The sequence below is a fragment of the Mauremys reevesii genome, linkage group 18 (assembly GCF_016161935.1).
Source record: "Mauremys reevesii isolate NIE-2019 linkage group 18, ASM1616193v1, whole genome shotgun sequence".
Taxonomy (NCBI): domain Eukaryota; kingdom Metazoa; phylum Chordata; order Testudines; family Geoemydidae; genus Mauremys; species Mauremys reevesii.
This window is the reverse complement of record NC_052640.1, coordinates 11,992,608-12,012,021: the sequence shown is the minus strand read 5'-3', so window position 1 is coordinate 12,012,021 and position 19,414 is coordinate 11,992,608. Positions and strand designations below refer to the sequence as shown.

At 41.1% G+C, this 19,414-nt stretch overlaps 1 protein-coding gene across 12 annotated transcripts in view; it reads right to left on the bottom strand.

The window, feature by feature from the left end:
- ADGRD1 (adhesion G protein-coupled receptor D1) overlaps positions 1-19,064 on the bottom strand; it is a 257,981-nt gene extending 238,917 nt beyond the window's left edge. For 2 of the 12 annotated variants that reach the window (XM_039504725.1, XM_039504724.1), the window contains exons 1-6: positions 18,859-19,062; positions 17,792-17,878; positions 16,716-17,128; positions 4,365-4,466; positions 2,033-2,760; positions 1,907-1,943 (exon numbers count right to left, since the gene is read on the bottom strand). In XM_039504725.1, coding sequence (XP_039360659.1) covers positions 1,907-1,943; positions 2,033-2,098 — 103 coding nt within the window. In that variant the 5' untranslated portion in view covers positions 2,099-2,760; positions 4,365-4,466; positions 16,716-17,128; positions 17,792-17,878; positions 18,859-19,062. Of the gene's footprint in view, positions 1-1,906; positions 1,944-2,032; positions 2,764-4,364; positions 4,467-16,715; positions 17,129-17,791; positions 17,879-18,215; positions 18,287-18,858 lie in introns of all 12 variants that reach the window. The other 10 variants (XM_039504717.1, XM_039504723.1, XM_039504722.1 and 7 more) reach the window with 10 other exon arrangements.
- Positions 19,065-19,414: the final 350 nt, after the last annotated feature.

The following is a 19,414-nucleotide window of genomic DNA, read 5'->3' as shown; positions in this document are numbered from 1 at the left end:
TACAGAGGGGGGCAGTGACCTACCTAGCATCAGACAATAGACCCGTGCCAGAGCCAGGACTAGAATGCAGATCCTTCCAATTCCCAGTCCAGCATCTTGTGCATAAACCACACCACCACTCCAGCTAATGACCAATCCATCCTGAGGGGGCTCTAACAACAGGTGGAAAACCACTTCTATACCTGCTCCCTTGATTTCCCTTTTGTTTTGTAACAATAATTAAGGATCTGTCTATGCTACACAGAACCAAGCCAGAAGACCAAATTACAACATAGTTCAAATCCATTAGGGGTTTAGAGAGGGTCCTATACGAGGAAAGATTAAAGAGGCTATGACTCTTCAGCTTGGAAAAGAGAAGACTAAGGGGGGATATGATAGAGGTATATAAAATCATGAGTGATGTTGAGAAAGTGGATAAGGAAAAGTTATTTACTTATTCCCATAATACAAGAACTAGGGGTCACCAAATGAAATTAATAGGCAGCAGGTTTAAAACAAATAAAAGGAAGTTCTTCTTCACGCAGCGCACAGTCAACTTGTGGAACTCCTTACCTGAGGAGGTTGTGAGGCTAGGGCTATAACAATGTTTAAAAGGGGACTGGATAAATTCATGGTGGCTAAGTCCTTAAATGGCTATTAGCCAGGATGGGTAAGAATGGTGTCCCTAGCCTCTGTTCATCAGAGGATGGAGATGGATGGCAGGAGAGAGAGATCACTTGATCATTGCCTGTTAGGTTCACTCCCTCTGGGGCACCTGGCATTGGCCACTGTCGGTAGACAGATACTGGGCTAGATGGACCTTTGGTCTGACCCGGTATGGCCATTCTTATGTTCTTAGAGCATAATTTAGGGATTTGGGTGATGCTACGTCCCCGTACTAGGTTTCTGTACAACAAAATTGTAACTGCTCTATAACCGGGTTGCCCAATATATAAAGTTGAGCTAAAACCTATGTTTCTTATGCTGCTTCACCAGCTAAAGGTTGACCAGCCTTATCTATGGGAATTGAGACCATGCATTAACATTTGCTAGATGAAGGAGAAACAAAAGAAACTCACAGGAGAAGGGCAATAGTTTAGGCATACTGTAATTACAAATGAGATAACAAGGCGGGGGTGGGACAGATGTATTGCAATAGCTTCATAGAGCTTTTCCTGCTATAAGCAGGATTTTATTTTGAAAGTAAGTACAGAGGGGTAGGAATTAAAAGCACGAGGCAGTATGTGGATTGGTTAAAGAGTAAGATTGTACTTGTACACCACCATGAGGATAAACTATTTCTGTGAACGGAAGATCTTTCCAGTTACAGACTACAAAATAAGTCTGAGTGATTTTTGCATTGAAAACAGATGACTGGAGCTCAGAAGAAAAACATGCTTACGTTCAGTCCTGAGCAAATTACACTTAAATCGTAAAAGACTCTTTAAAAAAAAAAAAAAGAGAGAGAGAGACTGAAGCTATGCAAATACACCGTAAAGTTTACAAACTGGCATCTCTAGCTGTAAGTCAGTGAATCTGAAGTGCTGCATGCTAATGCAGACCAATTCAAAGAGCAGCTCAAGGTTAAAAAAAAAAAAAAGTTGTAAACAGATTCTCAAAACACAATGGTTTGCATACTACTGCGTGTAAATGCAAGCAGCATTTATTTTTGTACTTGTTTATGCAGAATGTCAGTGTACCGAGAACGCAACTGTAATTGATTAAGGTTGTCTAGTATTCTAGACTGATTGCCCTACATTATATTTTTAGTATCATCCTTATATATGCATGTATGGTGGCTGTTCCTTTGGAACCACAAAGAAAATGAGATGTGCATACCAGAAAACAAAAAAGTTTTAGTAAACATACTGTAACAATTAAGCACAAGATGGTAGTAATAATAACGATAAAACAAAAAATTCCTTACCTGGGTTTTTGGATAGCCGTGAATTGTTTCCATACACCTGCACATAAAACAAGACATTGTGAAGTAAACATATTGCTAAAAGGAAATCCAAGTAAATCTTAATGTTAATCATGTTCAGAATATTACCTGATATTTAGACTGAAATAGAATCAGCAAGGAATAATGACAGAGCAGAGACAACAAATTGGTCATGGTCTTTTTGAGGTTAAAAGTGCAACTGAGACCAAATTCTGTGACTGAAATCTCACAAACACAAATTTTCCTCTGCCACTTTGTTTTCTTTTAAAAGGGGCATTTTCCACACAGGTTCAAGATGTCCATTCCTTCAGTGACAGCAAAATATGCTTCCAGATCCTTCAGAAATATTTGCCTCCTTCAAACTTGGATTCCTTTTGTTATTCATGAATATATTACTATGATTGGAGCAAAATTATAATATATTAGTTGCAAAAATGTACAGTTCCACAGAAAAAAAATGCATACAAGTCTGCTGCAATTGGTGCCAAAAAAAAAAGAGAGAGATCTTATTTTTCAACTTTTGCTTTCTATCGTCGTCTTTTACTTTCAACTGTTTTCACTTTGCCAAAGATCCGAAGTCAGTTTTGGTTCTTCAATTAAAAAAATACCTCTTTATTGTACATAGGGCATACTCCCACTATATTTCCTTAGTAAGTGGATTGAAATGAGTTGCTAACTTCTTGCTTGTCTGACTCACGTTTGCACCTTCATCCAAGATCTCTTTGGGTGGAGAGAAAGTCTGAGTGATGTCATGCTTTCTTCTCAAACTCTGTCCCATTCTCGTAGTCTATTTATATCATGTTGCTGCTGTCTCCTTTCTGGGTCCTAACACCAGCCTGCTAGGAACATGTGGAAATAAGTCAATGTAGTTCAGAAAACAGGTTAAAGAAACCCCTGTCAAAATTGTTTCTTGCAAGTTTGCACACTGAAAGAAGGAACAAAGCCAGGGCAAATATTAATATTTCAAATTGTTAAAACCTATAAAATAGGTTTGGGGCACAAGTTTTGTGAGACAATCAACAAACCATTTAGCCAGAGCTTTTGTCTCTGAGGAACTAAAGTTATTAATATATGTAAGGTGGTTAAGCTTCACAGCACTCCTGAGCTATGGGGGAGTTTTATTATCCCTGTGTATAAACAGGGAAATTAAGGCATCGAGAGCCTAACTGATTTGCTCAAGGTCGCACAGGAAGGCTATGGAAGATGTGGAAATGGAACCCAGCTCTTCTAATGCCAAGTTGTGTACATTAGCCTCAAGCCCTTCACCCTCAGTTTTGATAAAATAAATTGTACTGAATAGGTTTCCTGAGTAGCCTTTTATCAGAGCCTTAGTTTTATTCCAACACAGAGGTTCTCAAACTGGGGGCCATGACCCCTCAGAGGGTCACGAGGTTATTAAGTGGGGAGTCACAAGCTGTCAGCCTCCACCCCCAAACCCTGCTTCTCCGCCAGCATTTATAATGATGTTTAATTAAAAACACATTTTTTTATATTTATCGGGGGTGGGGGGGGTCGCACTGAGAGGTTTGCTGTGTGAAAGGGATCACCAATACAAAAGTTTGAGAACCACTGCTCTAACCCCTCCTGTGAGCACTAACAGTCATTATGTATTTAACATAACATTGATAACTAAAATGGGTCACAATTTTCATTTTACACTTTTTTGGACAAAAAAGGTCTTGTTTCAAAAACAAAATTTCCACAGAATTTTGTTTTAAAATTTTGTGGTTTTTCAGAGAAAAGATGAAAAATTTCAGTTTGGTGCTTCTCCTCCACCTTTTCCTCCTCTTTCCCGACCAACCCCCAGCATATAACAGTATAGCAGAAAACGACCCCTTCCTGCTCCCAACATCCCTCCCACTCCCAACACCCCTTCTAGATCCTGTACCAGCCACTTCTAATCCTTTAGGCCAGTGGTTCTCAAATGTTTGTACTGGTGACCCCTTTAAAAACAGCAAGCCTCTGAGTGCAACCCCCCCCCATAAACTAAAAACATCTTTTTATATATTTAACACCATTATAAACAGTGGATGCAAAGTGGGGCTTGGGGTGGAGGCTGACAACTCGCGCCCCCACCCCATGTAATAACCTCACGACCCCCTGAGGGGTCCTGACCCCCAGTTTGAGAACCCCTGCTTTAGGCCCACCCCCGGCAGACCCTGAACTCTCCTTCACAGGCACAGACTTATGTTTTTGACAGGGGGCGTGAGCAGCAGGCACGGCCTCAGAGGGGAAGAGGCCAAGTTGGGGCAGGGCCTTCGAGCAGAGTACAGGCTGGGGCACGGGGAGAAGGGAAGGGAGGTAGGGCCACAGTCCAGGTGCTGGGGCCCACAAAAGATTAATCTGACCCTGTGGGTGCTGAACACCCCCTATTTTTTTGTGTGGGTGCTTGAGCCCCAGAGCTCCCACAGAATCGGCTCCTATGCCCTCCTTGACTCACCCAGTTCTGACACTTGGCTTCACCTTATTCTTCCCCTCCGAGCCTGTAACTGGTCACAATTTTTCTGACAGTTTTCCATCTGAAAATGCTGATCTGAAAAAACTGAAACGTTATGCAGAAGTGTGTCAATTTCCATCAATCTGCTTTGCTGCCAGCTCGCTCGCCCAACCCCCTGGACTTCCGGGCTCCCCAGCAGCATACCTGGTAGATTGCTACATTTGCCCTGCAGGAACATTTCAATTTTCCAAAATAGAATCCTGCAGAATTTCAGTTCTGTGAAAAATTCAAGTTTTTGGTCTTTCATCCCAATTTGGAACCAAAAAAAAAAAAAAGACAAAAATTGTGGCTCTACCCTTGTCAGACTCTTGCTACCTCCCCTTTTGAATCTTACCATACATCTTTCAACCCTATTCCCCACCTGCTATCAAACAGCCAGAAGTCCCTTCCTGCCTAGGAGAAAAGCTAAGACTTTTCCATCTGGCCCAGAATCCCAAACCCATTGGCTGCTAAGTAACACCACTCCTAGAAATTAGGGCTGTTGATTAATCATGGTTAACTCACACGCTTAACATTAAAAAAACATTAAAAAAAATTAATCGCAATAAAAAAATTGTGATTAATCGCACTGTTAAACAATAGGACACCAATTGAAATTTATTAAATATTTTTGGATATTTTTCTACATTTTCAAATATATTGATTTCTATTGCAACACAGAATACAAAGTGTGTGCTCACTTTATATTATTTTTATTACAAATATTTACACTGTAAAATGATAAACAGTATTTTTCAATTCACCTCATAAGTACTGTAGTGCAATCTTTTTATCATGAAAGTGTAACTTACAAATGTAGATTTGTGTATTACATAACTGCACTCAAAAACAAAGCAATGTAAAACTTTACAGCCTACAAGTCTACTCAGTCCTACTTCTTGTTCAGCCAATTGCTCAGACAAACAAGTTTGTTTACATTTACAGAAGATACTGCTGCCCGCTTTTTATTTACAATGTCACCTGAAATTGAGAACAGGCATTTGCATGGCATTTTTGTGGTTGGAAGGTATTTACGTGTCAGATATACTAAACATTCGTATGCCACTTCATGCTTTGGCCACGATTCCAGAGGATATGCTTCCATGCTGATGATGGTCATTAAAGAAAATAAAGCATTAATTAAATCTGTGACTGAACGCTTTGGGGGAGAATTGTATGTCTCCTGTTCTGTTTTACCCACATTCTGCCATATATTTTATGTTCTAGCAGTCTTGGATGATGACCCAGCACATGTTCATTTTAAGAACATTTTCACAGCAGATTTGACAAAACGCAAAGAAGGGCAATGTGAGATTTCTGAAAATAGCTACAGCACTCGACCCCAGGTTTAAGAATCTGAAGTGCCGTCCAAAATCTTAGAGGGACCAGGTGTGAAGCATGCTTTCAGAAGTGTTAAAAGACCAACACTCAGATGTGGAAACTACAGAACCTGAACCACCACCAAAAAATAAATAAATCAACCTTCTGCTGGTGGCATCTGACTCAGATGATGAAAATAAACATGCGTTGGTCCATTCTGCTTTGGATCATTATCAAGCAGAACCCATTATCAGCATGGACACATGTTCTGTGGAACGGTGGTTGAAGGATGAAGGGGCATACAAACGTTTAGTATGTCTGGCACATAAATACCTTGCACCGCTGACTAAAAAAGTGCCATGCAAATGCCTGTTCTCAATTTCAGGTGACATTGTAAATAAGAAGCAGGCAGCTGTATCTCCCATAAATGTAAACAAACTTGTTTGTCTGAGTGATTGGCTGAAGTAGGACTGAGTAGACTTGTAGGCTGTAAACTTTTACATTGTTTTATTTTTGAATGCAGTTATTTTTTGTACACAATTCTACATTTGTAAGTTCAACTTTCATGATAAAGAGATTGCACTACAGTACTTGTATTAGGTTAATTGAAAAATACTACTATTTCTTTTGTTTTTTACAGTGCAAATATTTGTAATCGAAAATATAAAGTGAGCACTGTACACTTTGTATTCTGTGTTGCAATTGACATCAGTATATTTGAAAATGTAGAAAACATCCAAAACTATTTAAATAAATGGTATTCTATTATTGTTTAACAGTGCGATGAACCATGCGATTAATTTTTTTAATTGCTTGACAGCCCACTAGAAATTATAAACAGCTGCAGCTGAAAATCATGAGAAGAGCTAAAATGTAAAAGAGAAAGAGAGGAATTTACAATATTTGCAAAGAGGCCTATTAAGGGAAAGTAGATGTTTGTACAGAAAAAAAAATCTGCTAGAATCAAAGTAAACATGTTCACTGGTAGGAATGTGTGTGGAAACAGCAAACTGTAAACAGATATCAGACAATATTTGCAAAAAGCAAATCTTGAATTTGTACATGTGATCAAATCAGGTTTCCAATGTAAGAGTTACACTATTCCAACCAAGGAACTGAAGCAATACCAGGCACCTTGTGAGTCCAGTCAAAACTAACCAACTCAACTTGAATTTCAAAAGGCAAATAATCACAGTGAACTGGTCTTGAACAACCTTCAGACCAAACATAATTTACAGAAAGTACCTTGATGATAAATCAGAACAGCAAATACATTTGTAGACCGCTTGCAGACAATCTGAGCAGAAAAATAAACTCAGTCCACTGAATCAATTATTCACTCTGATAGTTCAATTGTGAATAATGCATGAAATTCATCCATTGGTGAAGAGCCAAGTGCATCATATAACACCTGTGGTGCCCCCTTAAGGGAGGAGGTGGCTGAAGCAGCTGAGAAGAGGGACTTTACACTCAAATGCCTGGTCTACACTGGGGTGGGGGAGAATAGCATAGCTGAAGTCGACGTATCTTAGTTCGACTTACCTTATGGCACAGGGTCAATTGCTGTGGCTCCCCTGTCAACTTTGCTTCTGCCTCTCGCTGAGCTGGAGTTCAGCAGTCGACGGGAGAGCAATCGGGAATCAATCTATCACTTCTACACTACACACGATAAATCGATCCCCGATAGATCAATCACTACCTGCCGATCCGGCGGGTAGCGTAGACGTACCCTTTGTATACCAAACTGGTAGAATCCATGACAACTCTGGATATGCCAGAATACTGGGGAATAGTGCAATGAAGGGCCACTGGATCTGAGCTAATGCACCTAGTGGCAGGTGCTGCTACTCCATTGAGTTATTGGCCAAGGAAGGCCATATAGAGGCTGAACTGAAGCCTCCTCTGTAGCTGAGTGGGTGGATTAAGTTCAGAGTACATACTGCCGACTCTGTCCATATGAGAGTTCAGAGAATTACACCCAGCCTTGCAAAATTCTACATGCCCTGAGCAAGTAATTTTTTTTAAACGTTAAAGTAAAAACTTTCTCATTACGATCAGTCATGTCAAAGGGCTGGCAAGTAGATTTTGTGCCTGAGGTGCGACATGTTTATAACAATTCTGCAAGGCTTATAATGTATTAGAATGTGTGTCGGTTTTTAAAATTAAACACAAAGATGGTGAGCTAAGGCAATTAAATTTAATTTTCAGTTTCAGCTCTCCTTGTTCACAACAGGCACATTCAGGGTGATGCTATTAAGAAGCGAGAAAATTAGCTAATTTTGTAGCAGATAGACACACACCAGGAAAAGAAAAATACCCTGAAGTTGAAATTCCTGGAAGCTGAAATTCTGTGTATAAGCAGAAGCAAAGAGAACCTTCTTTTACACAATTTATTTTTCACTGTAAAAGACAGAGAATTTGTAATACAATTTTCTAACTGTTTTTATTGAAAATACTCCTCCCCTCCCCTCGGTAAAGCTGTCCAGGAGATCTCAGTAAATAATTGGCATTGAAATATTTAACAAACATTATAGAAAAGAACAGCTGAACAAAGTCTCTGCTGTTCCTAGCTGTTGGATTTAATCTCAAACCTGTCTAATATCGCATCCATACTGATACTCCACTAAAAATTCCAGCTGAATGGCTCCCTAGTGAGACTATTTCTAAATTAGTAATAGATTAATATTAATATTAAAGTCACTTACAACCAAAACTAATAGGAAAATATTTCTAAAACACACTCACAAGTTGTAGCTTTAAAGTTAAATTTCCTGGCTTGCCTCAAAGTCTCATAAGAAGTAACATGGAGTTGTTTTTTATTTAATTGCAGTTGTGGGGGGTCAGGGATACCTGGGGGCAAATTCTACTCTCAATTGTAGCTATGTAAATACAGGGTAACTATTGACAATTGGAATTACTCCAGATTTACATTGATGTAACTGGATGAAATTCCTACCTGTGGAGAGGACCCGCTCAAAACCTGTGCATCATTTAAGGCCTGCTCGACACATAGTTTTTGTACAGGTCGAACCATTTCGGGTAGGGGTGTGCTTTTTTTTTTTTTTTAAACCAATATAGTTACACTGTACAATCCCCTAGCATACATGCAGTTATATAGATACCATATAATGGCATTGCTTATTGTCCTTACCACATGGAAATAGCTATGCTGATAGCACTTTGAGACACCTAACTGAACCCACACCAAGGGACTGTACTGGTATAACCATACATGGCTAAGAGGTACAGGTTATAGAATCAGATGTGTAGGACTGGAAGGGACTTCAATAGGCAGGACTAAGTAATAACTAGACCATTTCTGGCAGGTGTTTGTCTAACCTGTTTTTAAAAACCTCCAATGACAGAGATTCCATAACTTCCCTAGGCAATTTGTTCCAGTTTTTAACTACCCTGACAGTTGAGAAGTTTTTCCTAATGTCCAACCTAAACCTCCCTTGCCGCAATTTGAGCCCATTGCTTCTTGTCCTGTCCTTATGTTTAGGAAAGCTTTTAATTATACCTAAACCCTCAAAAAAGGGCTTATGCCTCACATTAGTGGTGCAGAGGGTGTATGCTGGATCTCTGCCCAGGAATGAATTACACTCGCTGAAAGCAGCATCTGGCAAAAAGATTAACTGGTTGTAGCAACTCAGCCACCTTCCAAATACCGGCAACTTTTGGGGTGGTCATTCTCAACAGGGAGACCCAAGCCTTGGTGAATGAATTACTTCCTCCCCTGGAGAGGGCACTAACACAACAATGTTAACATGCAAAGGAAGGAAGGCACTGCTACTAATTGGGCTGCAAGTGTTCCATGGATAAACAGAGGACTTCAGTCCTCAGAGCTGTCAACCTGGCCCTGCTTTCAATCCTATAACCTGCACCTCTGTCCCAGTTTGTTCATTTTTTGTTCCCCATGCTTGGTTAAATTCTGGGTTCTGTGGCCCACCTTCATCTGAAGGGGCTGGCCTTTTGGTGTTCTGGTGCCCAGCCTCCCAGGATTTAAATACACTGCACCAAATCCCCTCCAAAAGGTGTTAAAAAAACAAAACAAAACCACAACTGTATTAGATAGGTTGAATAACCATGGTCATGCTGTCACCCTGCCTCTGTTCAGATATTTAATACTCCTGGGGATACCAGCAGGGACTAACTGTGTCATGATCCTGGCATTCCCTGGTGCAGAAGTGGGGGAAGAAAAGATGTTCCTTGCACAAGCACATAGAATCTGGCCTTTAGTCACAGGATTCCAGGAGCCGGGGCTTTAAGAAAACCACCAAAATATCGAGAGACTCGCAATAAAATCCTGAAAGAATCTCAGCTTTCCTTTTCATTTCATGCTTATGGAGAAAAGTCTGAAATATCAATGCTAAAGGCTCATAACCTGCCCTGTCCCAACTGCTGCCCCCTTCCCTGCTGCAGGAACCTCCCCTCCCGGCTCCCTGCAGCCCCTGTGTTTGTGTGTTGGACAGTCACATCCAATCCCTTCACGCTGCCCCCCTTTCCCATCTCCTTAGTTCATAGCCCCAGAAAATCCTTCAAACTGTCCCCCTTTCCCCTTCCCCTTATTTCATGGGGGGATGACGAGCCGAGCAGGTGGGCGGGCAGTGGCAGTCAGGCTTTATACTTGGGGGTGAGGTGAGGAGGCAAGCGGCGAGTCGGTGGCTGAAGGAGGGCATCCATTTTCAATATTTAATTTTTGGTATTGCTGTGTGCAGTAATATAGTGACCCCTGGAGGGTTGAAGAAGGGTGTGATGGTGGGGCCGAGCAGGGAGGGAGCAGGTCCTATTTTACTGCTGTGATCTAGTCACCCTATGTGCACTGTTTCCCCCCCTCTCCTGGGCCGGCTCTGGCTTTTTTGCTGCCCCTCCCCCCCCAAAAAACAACACACACACACAACACCCTGTGGGGCAGCCGGAGCCAGGGTGCAAACTTTTGGCTAGCAGGACTCCCTGCGCTGCAGACATGCCCAGGGCAGTGGAGTGCATGCCCCGGCTAGCAGAGGGGAGAGAGAGAGAGAAGGCGGGCAGCCAGGGTGCTCACCACTCAGCCCCTCCCGCCACGCCACCTGCCAGGACGGCTCCGCACCGCTCTGGTCAGCGGGGAGGGAAGGATGCGGGCTTCTGACTTACTGCAGACCTGGCACCGGCTAGGGCAGATAGCACAGCCGGCTCCCAGCAGGGAACTCCCCTCCTCTGCGCCGCCACCCCCTACAGGGCAGCCAGAGCAGCGAAGAGAAGAACAAGAAAAAAAAGAGGGGCGGCCATGCCGCCCTAGGATTGGGTAGAATGCCACCCCTTAGAATGTGCTGCCCCAAGCATGAGCTTGCTTGGCTGGTGCTTGGAGCCGGCCCTACCCCAAACCTTTCATTTCGGCCCACAGCTGTTTCAGCAGGGTGGCGCTGGGGAAGGAGGGTTTGTTTCTGCGGGGCAGGCAGCACTGGGGCAGGGTGTGTGTTTCAGGGGGGCTGGGCAGTGCTGGAGGGGTGTTTCGGCAGGGCCAGGGGGTTTCAGCCCTCAGCTCTTTTCTGAGGAGTTATATGGTCCTCGCCACTTTACGAGTTGTGCAGGCCTGCCTTACATAATGCCCAGCAGGACTATGTTTAGCTACCGGGGAAAATCAAGTCAACATATATGTTTTATTTTAATTCAAAACATAGCGAGCCCCCTATTGGTTTCATAGCATAGGACTGCACATTCAAAGCAAAACCAAGAGACATAACTGAGGTTTTCTTGTTTAAAAAAAAAACAAAACACAAAAAAACCCCTTCTGTGTTAGTATTTCTCGCAGCATCGTATTAACCCCTTCATTACAATAATTTGCTGCAACTTCTACACTGCTCAGAAACAGCAGTATTCTTTTAAATACTAACTGTCCATGGGAACCTGTAGATAGGGCAGCAGTGGAGGTGTAATTTGCCACACAGTCTTAGAATATTAAGCAGCACTAAAACAGTAAAACTTTTAAAGCCTTACCCTTTAGTCCTTTCCTAGCAGTTTCAATAAAACTTTTGACCGAGTAAAGATGGCAAGAATAAGACAGTGGCATTGGTTATTTCAGTTTGCATTCAAGTCACATTAGAGAAAGGCAGGGAGAAAAGATGGACAGCGGGGACAACACTAAGGTTCTAATAGAAAATAACAAAACGCTAAGACATGCACACGTGAGACAGAAAGAGGCAACCATCCCAAAAGCAAAGAGGAGAATAACCAGAGGATTGATTCAAATTCAACCTAAGCCAAAGTTTAAAAGAATAATAGGCCTAAAATACGACATCTTTCTCCTGAAAAATTCAATAAAAGACCTATTGTTGTATTTAAAGTTTCATGCAAAAATTCAGAGTTTGACTTTCACATTTTGACTTTTGAAGCTACAATTCTCTTGGAATGGGCTATTTTTCCCCATCAGAAATTGACTGATAGATTGAATGGTCTTTGGAGCAGCGATTGAATTTTTGTTGTGTGTGTATTGTTGTAGCATTTAGGAGCTCAGTCATGGACCAGGACCACACTGTGATAGGTATACAAGTAATCACAAAAAAAAGGACAATGGGCTCATTTTCAAATATGTAATGAAAGGCACAAAATTGTACATTGGTTTTAAACTTGTGAAGCAGTGAGGACATTTATCAATTTTGCATGCTGTGAGGCCCTGCTATTTCCTGCTCTCACCCATGCTATTATACAGTACACAGTATTAGTAGCACTCAATTTCTCTTGGGATAATGATCCATTTTAACAAGGTCATTCATGTACTTTAAAAAAAAAGCAGTGAAGAGGAAGAATATGTAATCACCATGTGGCACTAACTTTAGAAAAGGAGTAGTAGTAAATATTTCAACAGTCAGAATTTCCCTTCTCTTCAGCAGACAAGAGGTTAAAGAGTTATCAGAAAGTTACTTTATCAAGTAAGGGTGAGTACCAAAATGTAATTGATTTGGACTGCCAAGAGAGAAATGGCCAAAAAAGATTAAAACCAAAGCACACAAAAACAACCTCAAGGCATAATGAGTAACAATCTACTCAAAGGAGAATAAATACAGAGCAGCTAAATCCACTGCTGACTTTGGGGCCATTTGCAAAAGTATTAGACAATAATTTTGTACTAGTTTTACAAACAAACAATTAATGTCTGCCAAATCTATACTGTGTGTTGGAGAGAGAGAGAGAGAGAGAAAATGCTATTGTATGAGTGGGGTACAAAGCGAGTATGGGATGGTTGCCAATAAAATCTTTACTCCCCAGCCCAAAATCATGTATTCTCTATAGACCAGAATTTTAAACATATGCAGGTGTCTAAACATGCAGATGGCACTTCTGAAAATCCCTCAGGTGCCTATCTACATCTTTAGGCACCTAAATACCTTTAAAAATCTGGCCCATATCTCCCACATATTTTAGAAATGTTTTTGAATTGTTTCTTGATGTTCTCTCTCTCTCTCTTATATAGATCCAGGCTACTTTAGTACCAAGACTCCAATTATAAGGGTCTTAGACAAAGAAAAATAATTCATATGAGAAACTTCTAAAACTGACCTTTCAATAGCTTTTTCCATATACACTAATATCATGATTTTTAGTGAGCGATATTAGACATTTACCAGGGCTAGAACAAAAGCCTTCTATCATTAATAATGAGGGATTCTGTGCTTTCTAATTATATACAGCTTTGCTTTTTAAAGTTTTAGCTCTGAAGAGTTGTGAACTACTGGACCTTAAACCTATCATGAGTGTCCATGACTGAATATTTCCCATCCTGGGGTTTGGGACTGTGGTTTTGGGGGAGACTCCAGTTTGGGGAGAAAAGAAAGCATTTGACAGGCTTTTATTAATTATTAGGGCAAAAGGTTCACATGAGGTCCTACCCAATTGCAGGTAGAGATTTAAGATGGGCTTAAGTGAGGCATAAGGCCTCGTATTAAAACCCTGTGTTGGTCAGTGTGATTAACAACAGGAAAAACTCTTGATACATTTGTCAGCCCATGCAATTGTTATCTTTAACACTATAGGCACAGCTGTGAGTCAAAGCACCTTCCCCGACCCCCCTTTTCTTTAAATACACACACACACACACTGAACTGCAAGCATGTACAGGAGGGGGAGGGTATACAGGATAAAAGCACAGAGAAACCAAATTCAAACAAACAAAACAATACATTCCTTTTAGCAATGCCCCCAAACTGACCCCAGCCAGCAGAGTTTAGTCCTCTTATTGTTCTAGGAGGCCAGCACGCTTTATCCCTTTCCCTTAGGCATCAAGTCAGAGAAGGAGCTGCTTACTACAAGTCATAAGGCCCTTACCTCAGAGAAACCACAGTTATGGTCAGAAAAACAAGCCTATAGACCTTGCTCCGGCAGGGCCACCCGGAGGGGGGGGGGGTAAGTGGGGAAATTTGGCCCCAGGCCCTGCAGGGGCCCCGTGAGCCACTCTCGGTTTTCGGCAGCGGGCCCTTCACTCGCTCCGGGTCTTCGGTGGCGGGTCCTTCAGTGCAGCCGAAGACTCTGAGCTAGTGAAGAACCCGCTGCTGCTGAAGTGCTGCCGAAGCCTCGGAACACTGCCCGGTGAGTACAAGCGCTGCAAGTGGCGGGGGGGGGGGGGGGAGGGGAGCCACGATTGGCAGCATTTAGGCTGCTCTACAGCCGCCGCTTCATTCTTCAGCGGCAATTCGGCAGTGGGTCCTTCCTTCCAAGAGGGACCAGCCGCTGAATTGCCGCCGAAGACCCGGCCCTGTCCCAGGCCCCCTGAATCCTCTGGGTAGCCCAGGCTAGCAACCTGGAGCCTAACAAGCCTGCAAAATTTAGCAACCAAGACTCCTGTCCACCCCCGACAGCTTCCTTTTTCAGTTTATAGGGCAGAGGAGGGCAAGGCCCTCCTTGATTATGACCAGACTGTCCCTTAAAGAAGTCAGTGACCAGCCAGCATCCTGCATAACAACTGGGAATATGAAAGGTTCTGGCAAAAGGGTGCCATGGAGCTCATGGTAAAACAAACACATATCAGACTGCTTAACTAAGAACATCATTGTGATGTCACTTACTTAAAGGTCTATGCAGAATAGATGGGAGACTGACTTTTAAAACCTCATCTCAAAGTTAAAAATGGTAAGCATTTTCTGTGAAAGAAATTTCAATTAAAGGAAAAATTGCACTTTCAAAGGTTTCCATGGAATTTAACGGTTTGTTTTTGAAAAAAAAAAAAAAACTATTTTCCAGTTTTGTGAGAAAAATTGAAAATTTTAGAGCAAAATGTATTGTTATAAAAGACTCCACCTTTAAAAAAAAAATTATGAAAATGTTGACCAAAACATTGGCCCATTAGGCATTGGTTACATTAAAGCAGTGAACCATTTTAAATGCATCCACACTGTACAGGTTTAGTGATTTGTCTCGCAACAATTTCAATTCCTTCTGGATACCTATCTCGGTGCATTCTGAGAGATTTCATAAGGGCAGCCGAAGGAGGTGTAATTGAACCATTTCAGTTTGTTTGTACCCATACTAGCACAAAACTGGTTTGGATTGAACTGATTAACCGTGACTTGTTATTAAGCCTGTTGAGAGGTTTAGACCAGTTGTAAGCTCTTTTCAATCATACATATAAGCCCCCCTAGTGTTTTACAGATATTATTAATTATTATTATTGAAGTTTAGTGCCTAAATACCTTTGAGGATCTTGGGCTTATTGTTTTTGGAATAAGAGATTCTGTGTAAGCTTACACAGAATTGACTATTATAATAAATAACATGATTTTTAAAAAAAGTGTATATGATTAAAATCTAAATTTTATTTGCCAAAAGCCACCTGTATTAGATGCCAGAAAATAGGCAACAACTCATGAACTTCAGATTTCCTTAATCAGAAAAATATTATACCATGATGAAGCTTTGCCTTTGGAATTTGTGCCAGTATCTCTATTTTGTTGCAATCTTAACTCCTCTGCTGCCTTTTTGAGTGAAAACAAACCCATGAAAATCTCATTCAGCTGCTCTGTAAATTAAATTTACCATTCCGTCTAACACAAATGGAGTATAAACCCAGAAGCCAATCTGCAAACTGTTTTGCAGCAAGAACATATGAGCCTGCTATAGATCTAAACATTAAAAAGACTATTTATTCCATGAGAAACATGATCCATCCCTTTTATAAACTCCATTTTGTTCTTAGATCTCTAAGTAGTTATTGGAAAAAACCACAACAAACAAGAAAAGCAGATAGCTGACTTAAATATTGTCATAGTGGCTGCCAAATCCAAGCTCTTGATAAGATCTGAATAGCTTCCATACTTGAAATGTAATCAAGTTATGAGTTAGAAAGGAGAGATGGATTTGAGCAGCAGAGTTCAGCTCTAGATTTTGAAACCCACAAAGTTTGTGGATATTCAAATCTGGAGTGTTGATTTAACTCATTATAGACAGAGGGGGCCAGGTGTGAAAATCAGGTCCTGGTTTAGATTTTCAAATCGGGTGACCAGATGTCCCGATTTTTCACACTTGCTGTTTGGTGACCCTACACATAAAGAACATGCATATTGAGATCTAGTGTTTTGGTTTGGGTCCATCACCCATTTCTATTGGAAACCCCATTAATCTGTACACATGATTGGAAAAACACTTAGATGTGATAGCTGCACTGCCAATCCCAAGCATTCAAAACTCACAAGTCAGGCCCCCAAAATCATGGGACTGGCTAAAAAAAAGGTAATTCTTTAAAAATAATATATTCGGGGTTTTTTCTATTTGCCTTCTGGCTTTTGTGTTGTTGGGGCAGGGAAGTCACATTTTACAAACTTTGCTCTAAACTGACTTTTTTTTTTTTAAATGAAAGCAGAGATTCTCACAGGAGTTGGGTTTTAAGAAAAATAGCAACTATCATGAGGTTTGTGATAAAATCATGAGAGTAAGCAATGCTGTGATAAACTGTTGCTTCAGGCTTAAGAGGAGTCTCATTCTGTTCCCTCTGTTACTTTATATGAAGATATCCTGTGTTACCATTACCCCTCCAGGTCTTCCAAGATATTCTTGTCCTGTTTTGTCTTGTTATATCCTGAAGTGTTCCCAGTTGAGAGCCATGTCTTTGTCTTTGTCTCATATTGCATTGAGCACCCTGGCAGTGCTTAACAAGTAACAAACTGGTGGGCACTTTGTATGAGATAAAGAAACACCTAGTTATTACCAGGCTGAGTCTTCCAAACTCATAATCACTCGTAACATAAACAACAGAATCTAGGGCTGCAAGGGAAAGAAATTAGTATATTAATGACACCTGATCGATGGCAAATAGTGATGTATTTACTACATTCAGTCAGTTCATCTGCTGCTGAAATTGCTGCTGTAAGGGATTTTGTTCCTTTGGAGCCTCAGTTTAAGTTATTGATTTTTCCATTTCCTGTCGCTATCCTCTCTGTGCTCTGCAGAAAAGTAAACAAAAAAAATCAGTTCCTCAAAACTTGTGATTTTTGATCATTATCAGCCCATCCTAACCATTTGTGGCATTCCACTTAGCTTAGGAAGCTTATTAAAATGGGCCAAAATGGTGTATTCATTCCTTGAATAGATTTAGTGGCATGGGTGCTGCCGCACCTACTGGCTTGAAGTGGTTTCTATTATATACCGGGTTAACAGTTTGGTTCAATGGCTCTCAGAACCCCCACTATACAAATTGTTCTAGTACAATTTCTAAGTCTACTAATCCTGGTAAGTTTATGCTTTAAAATAAGACCAAAAGATTAGACAAATGTACTGATACGAAAACATCCTCTCCAGAAGGGGGTCTCCAAACTCATGACAGCCCCCCCTATTTTTCTTGCTTTAAAATCCCCCCTCCCATAGAACTGTGTGTGTCTCAGTCATCCCTTTGCAGCTGAAGAAGACTGATGGGTCCTCCTTCAGACCTTATCAAAGCCTTGCCTTAATTTAATCAAAAATGTTCAGCTTTGCAAAGAGATTAGATATTCCTTTCCACTCTCTAGGGCTTATCAGTTATACTGCCTCTGCATCACTCCCAGCCCCTGCTGGGACGGGGAGCTGGGAACTTAGATCAGGAACAAAAACCACGGTGATCCAGGGCATACCTACTGTGCTGACTTAATATCCTTTCACCTTTGTATTCATTCATCCCTTGCTTCATTCTATAAAGTATTATAGCCATAAACTGGTACCTGTGGGAACAATTTTACTGAGTTAATTTATTAGACTTCTGTATATACGTAGCAACCACTCCATTACAGAACAATAGCTAATTAAAATATAAAACAGTTTTGCAAAATACCACTCAACCCAAGTGAATGAGATTACCTTTCCCTTTTGCTACTGTGAAGGCGGGATTGTAGGTTTTATACCTGGGCTGGTAAATTGTTGTTTTTATTAAACAATTTTACAAGGCTGATGTGTATTTTAATGAAAATACACTAATACCTATAGGCACCAATCACAGATCAGGGCTCTTATTTTAGGCACTGTACACACACAAACATATATCAAAAAGACAGCCTTTACCCTAACAAGTTTCCAGTCTCCACATACTGTAGCCTCTTTTTGACCCGAAGGGCTAGCCAAAGTTCAGGGCCCTAGGAATGTTCCAGTGAGAAGGAAAAATTGGGGGATGGTCAGGTATTTTCTTTGAAACGATCTTGTTTATTTACAAGAAATACATGAATTCCTGTTTCTTTAAACAGTGCAAGAACCAAGGGGGGAGGGGGAAGCCATTTCATAGCTTACAGCCTCAAGCCTCTTTAGCCCACAGCAGACCTAAAGGCTCTCTTTTTCTAGTTAGAAGGTACCGCTTGACTTTCTTGCATACACTCATCTTCAGCAAAAGCTCCCTCAGTCCAAACTCCTAGGTGAGTTCAGCACCCCCTTTTGTCAGAGTTGTGGGGGCTTCTCATTAACTCATCCTGACAGTTTTGTTAATAGAAAGGTAGTGTTTACATACAGTCTCAAGAAGATTTGTGATGGATATACCTCTCAGCAGTACCAGTACCTCTCAGCATAATACTATGTAGCACTGAACACTTAGAAAACAGATCAACTCACATAACTAAAAGCAAATAACAAAAGAAACATAGGAAAACATATGGCCTTGAGGATGAATGAAAGCTTGAACTGTAGCATAGAAGTATGTGTGACAATGCATACTTACAGTAATAGCATTATTCATCCTTTAAGGGTTGTTACATCCACACTATTTATAGAAACAATGCTTGATCTGGAAAGTAAAATTGTTTATCAGCTACAAGAAATTGTGGGGAACTACTAGCTTTTGCAAGGCTTCTTAGCTTGTGGAAAATGTTGGGACAGCTTCTCAGCTGGGGTAAATCTGCAAAGTTCTAATGAAGTCAATTGAACTGTGCCAATCTAAATCAGCAGAGTAAGTGGCCCAACTACATTTCAGTGTTGCAGTATCTCTCCTCTTCTCAAGTTTTTACACTGCGATGCTCAGTGTGGTATGTGAATGCTTTCCAACAATGCAGGGAAGCAACATGACTAGCTTCTGACATGGGTGGTGTAGGCAGCTCTTGCCTTCTGTTGGGGTGATGATCTGACATTATTAAGATGTTAATTTTTTCTGTAAAGCAGCAACATTCCCATTGATGGGATCAGTCTACTGGGCAAAGTTCTCCCCCTCCCCCTAATATTTCACCCACTCCTCCAATCTGTGTTGTTTTTCCTTGCTGTCACTCTTCCTTCAGTTTGTT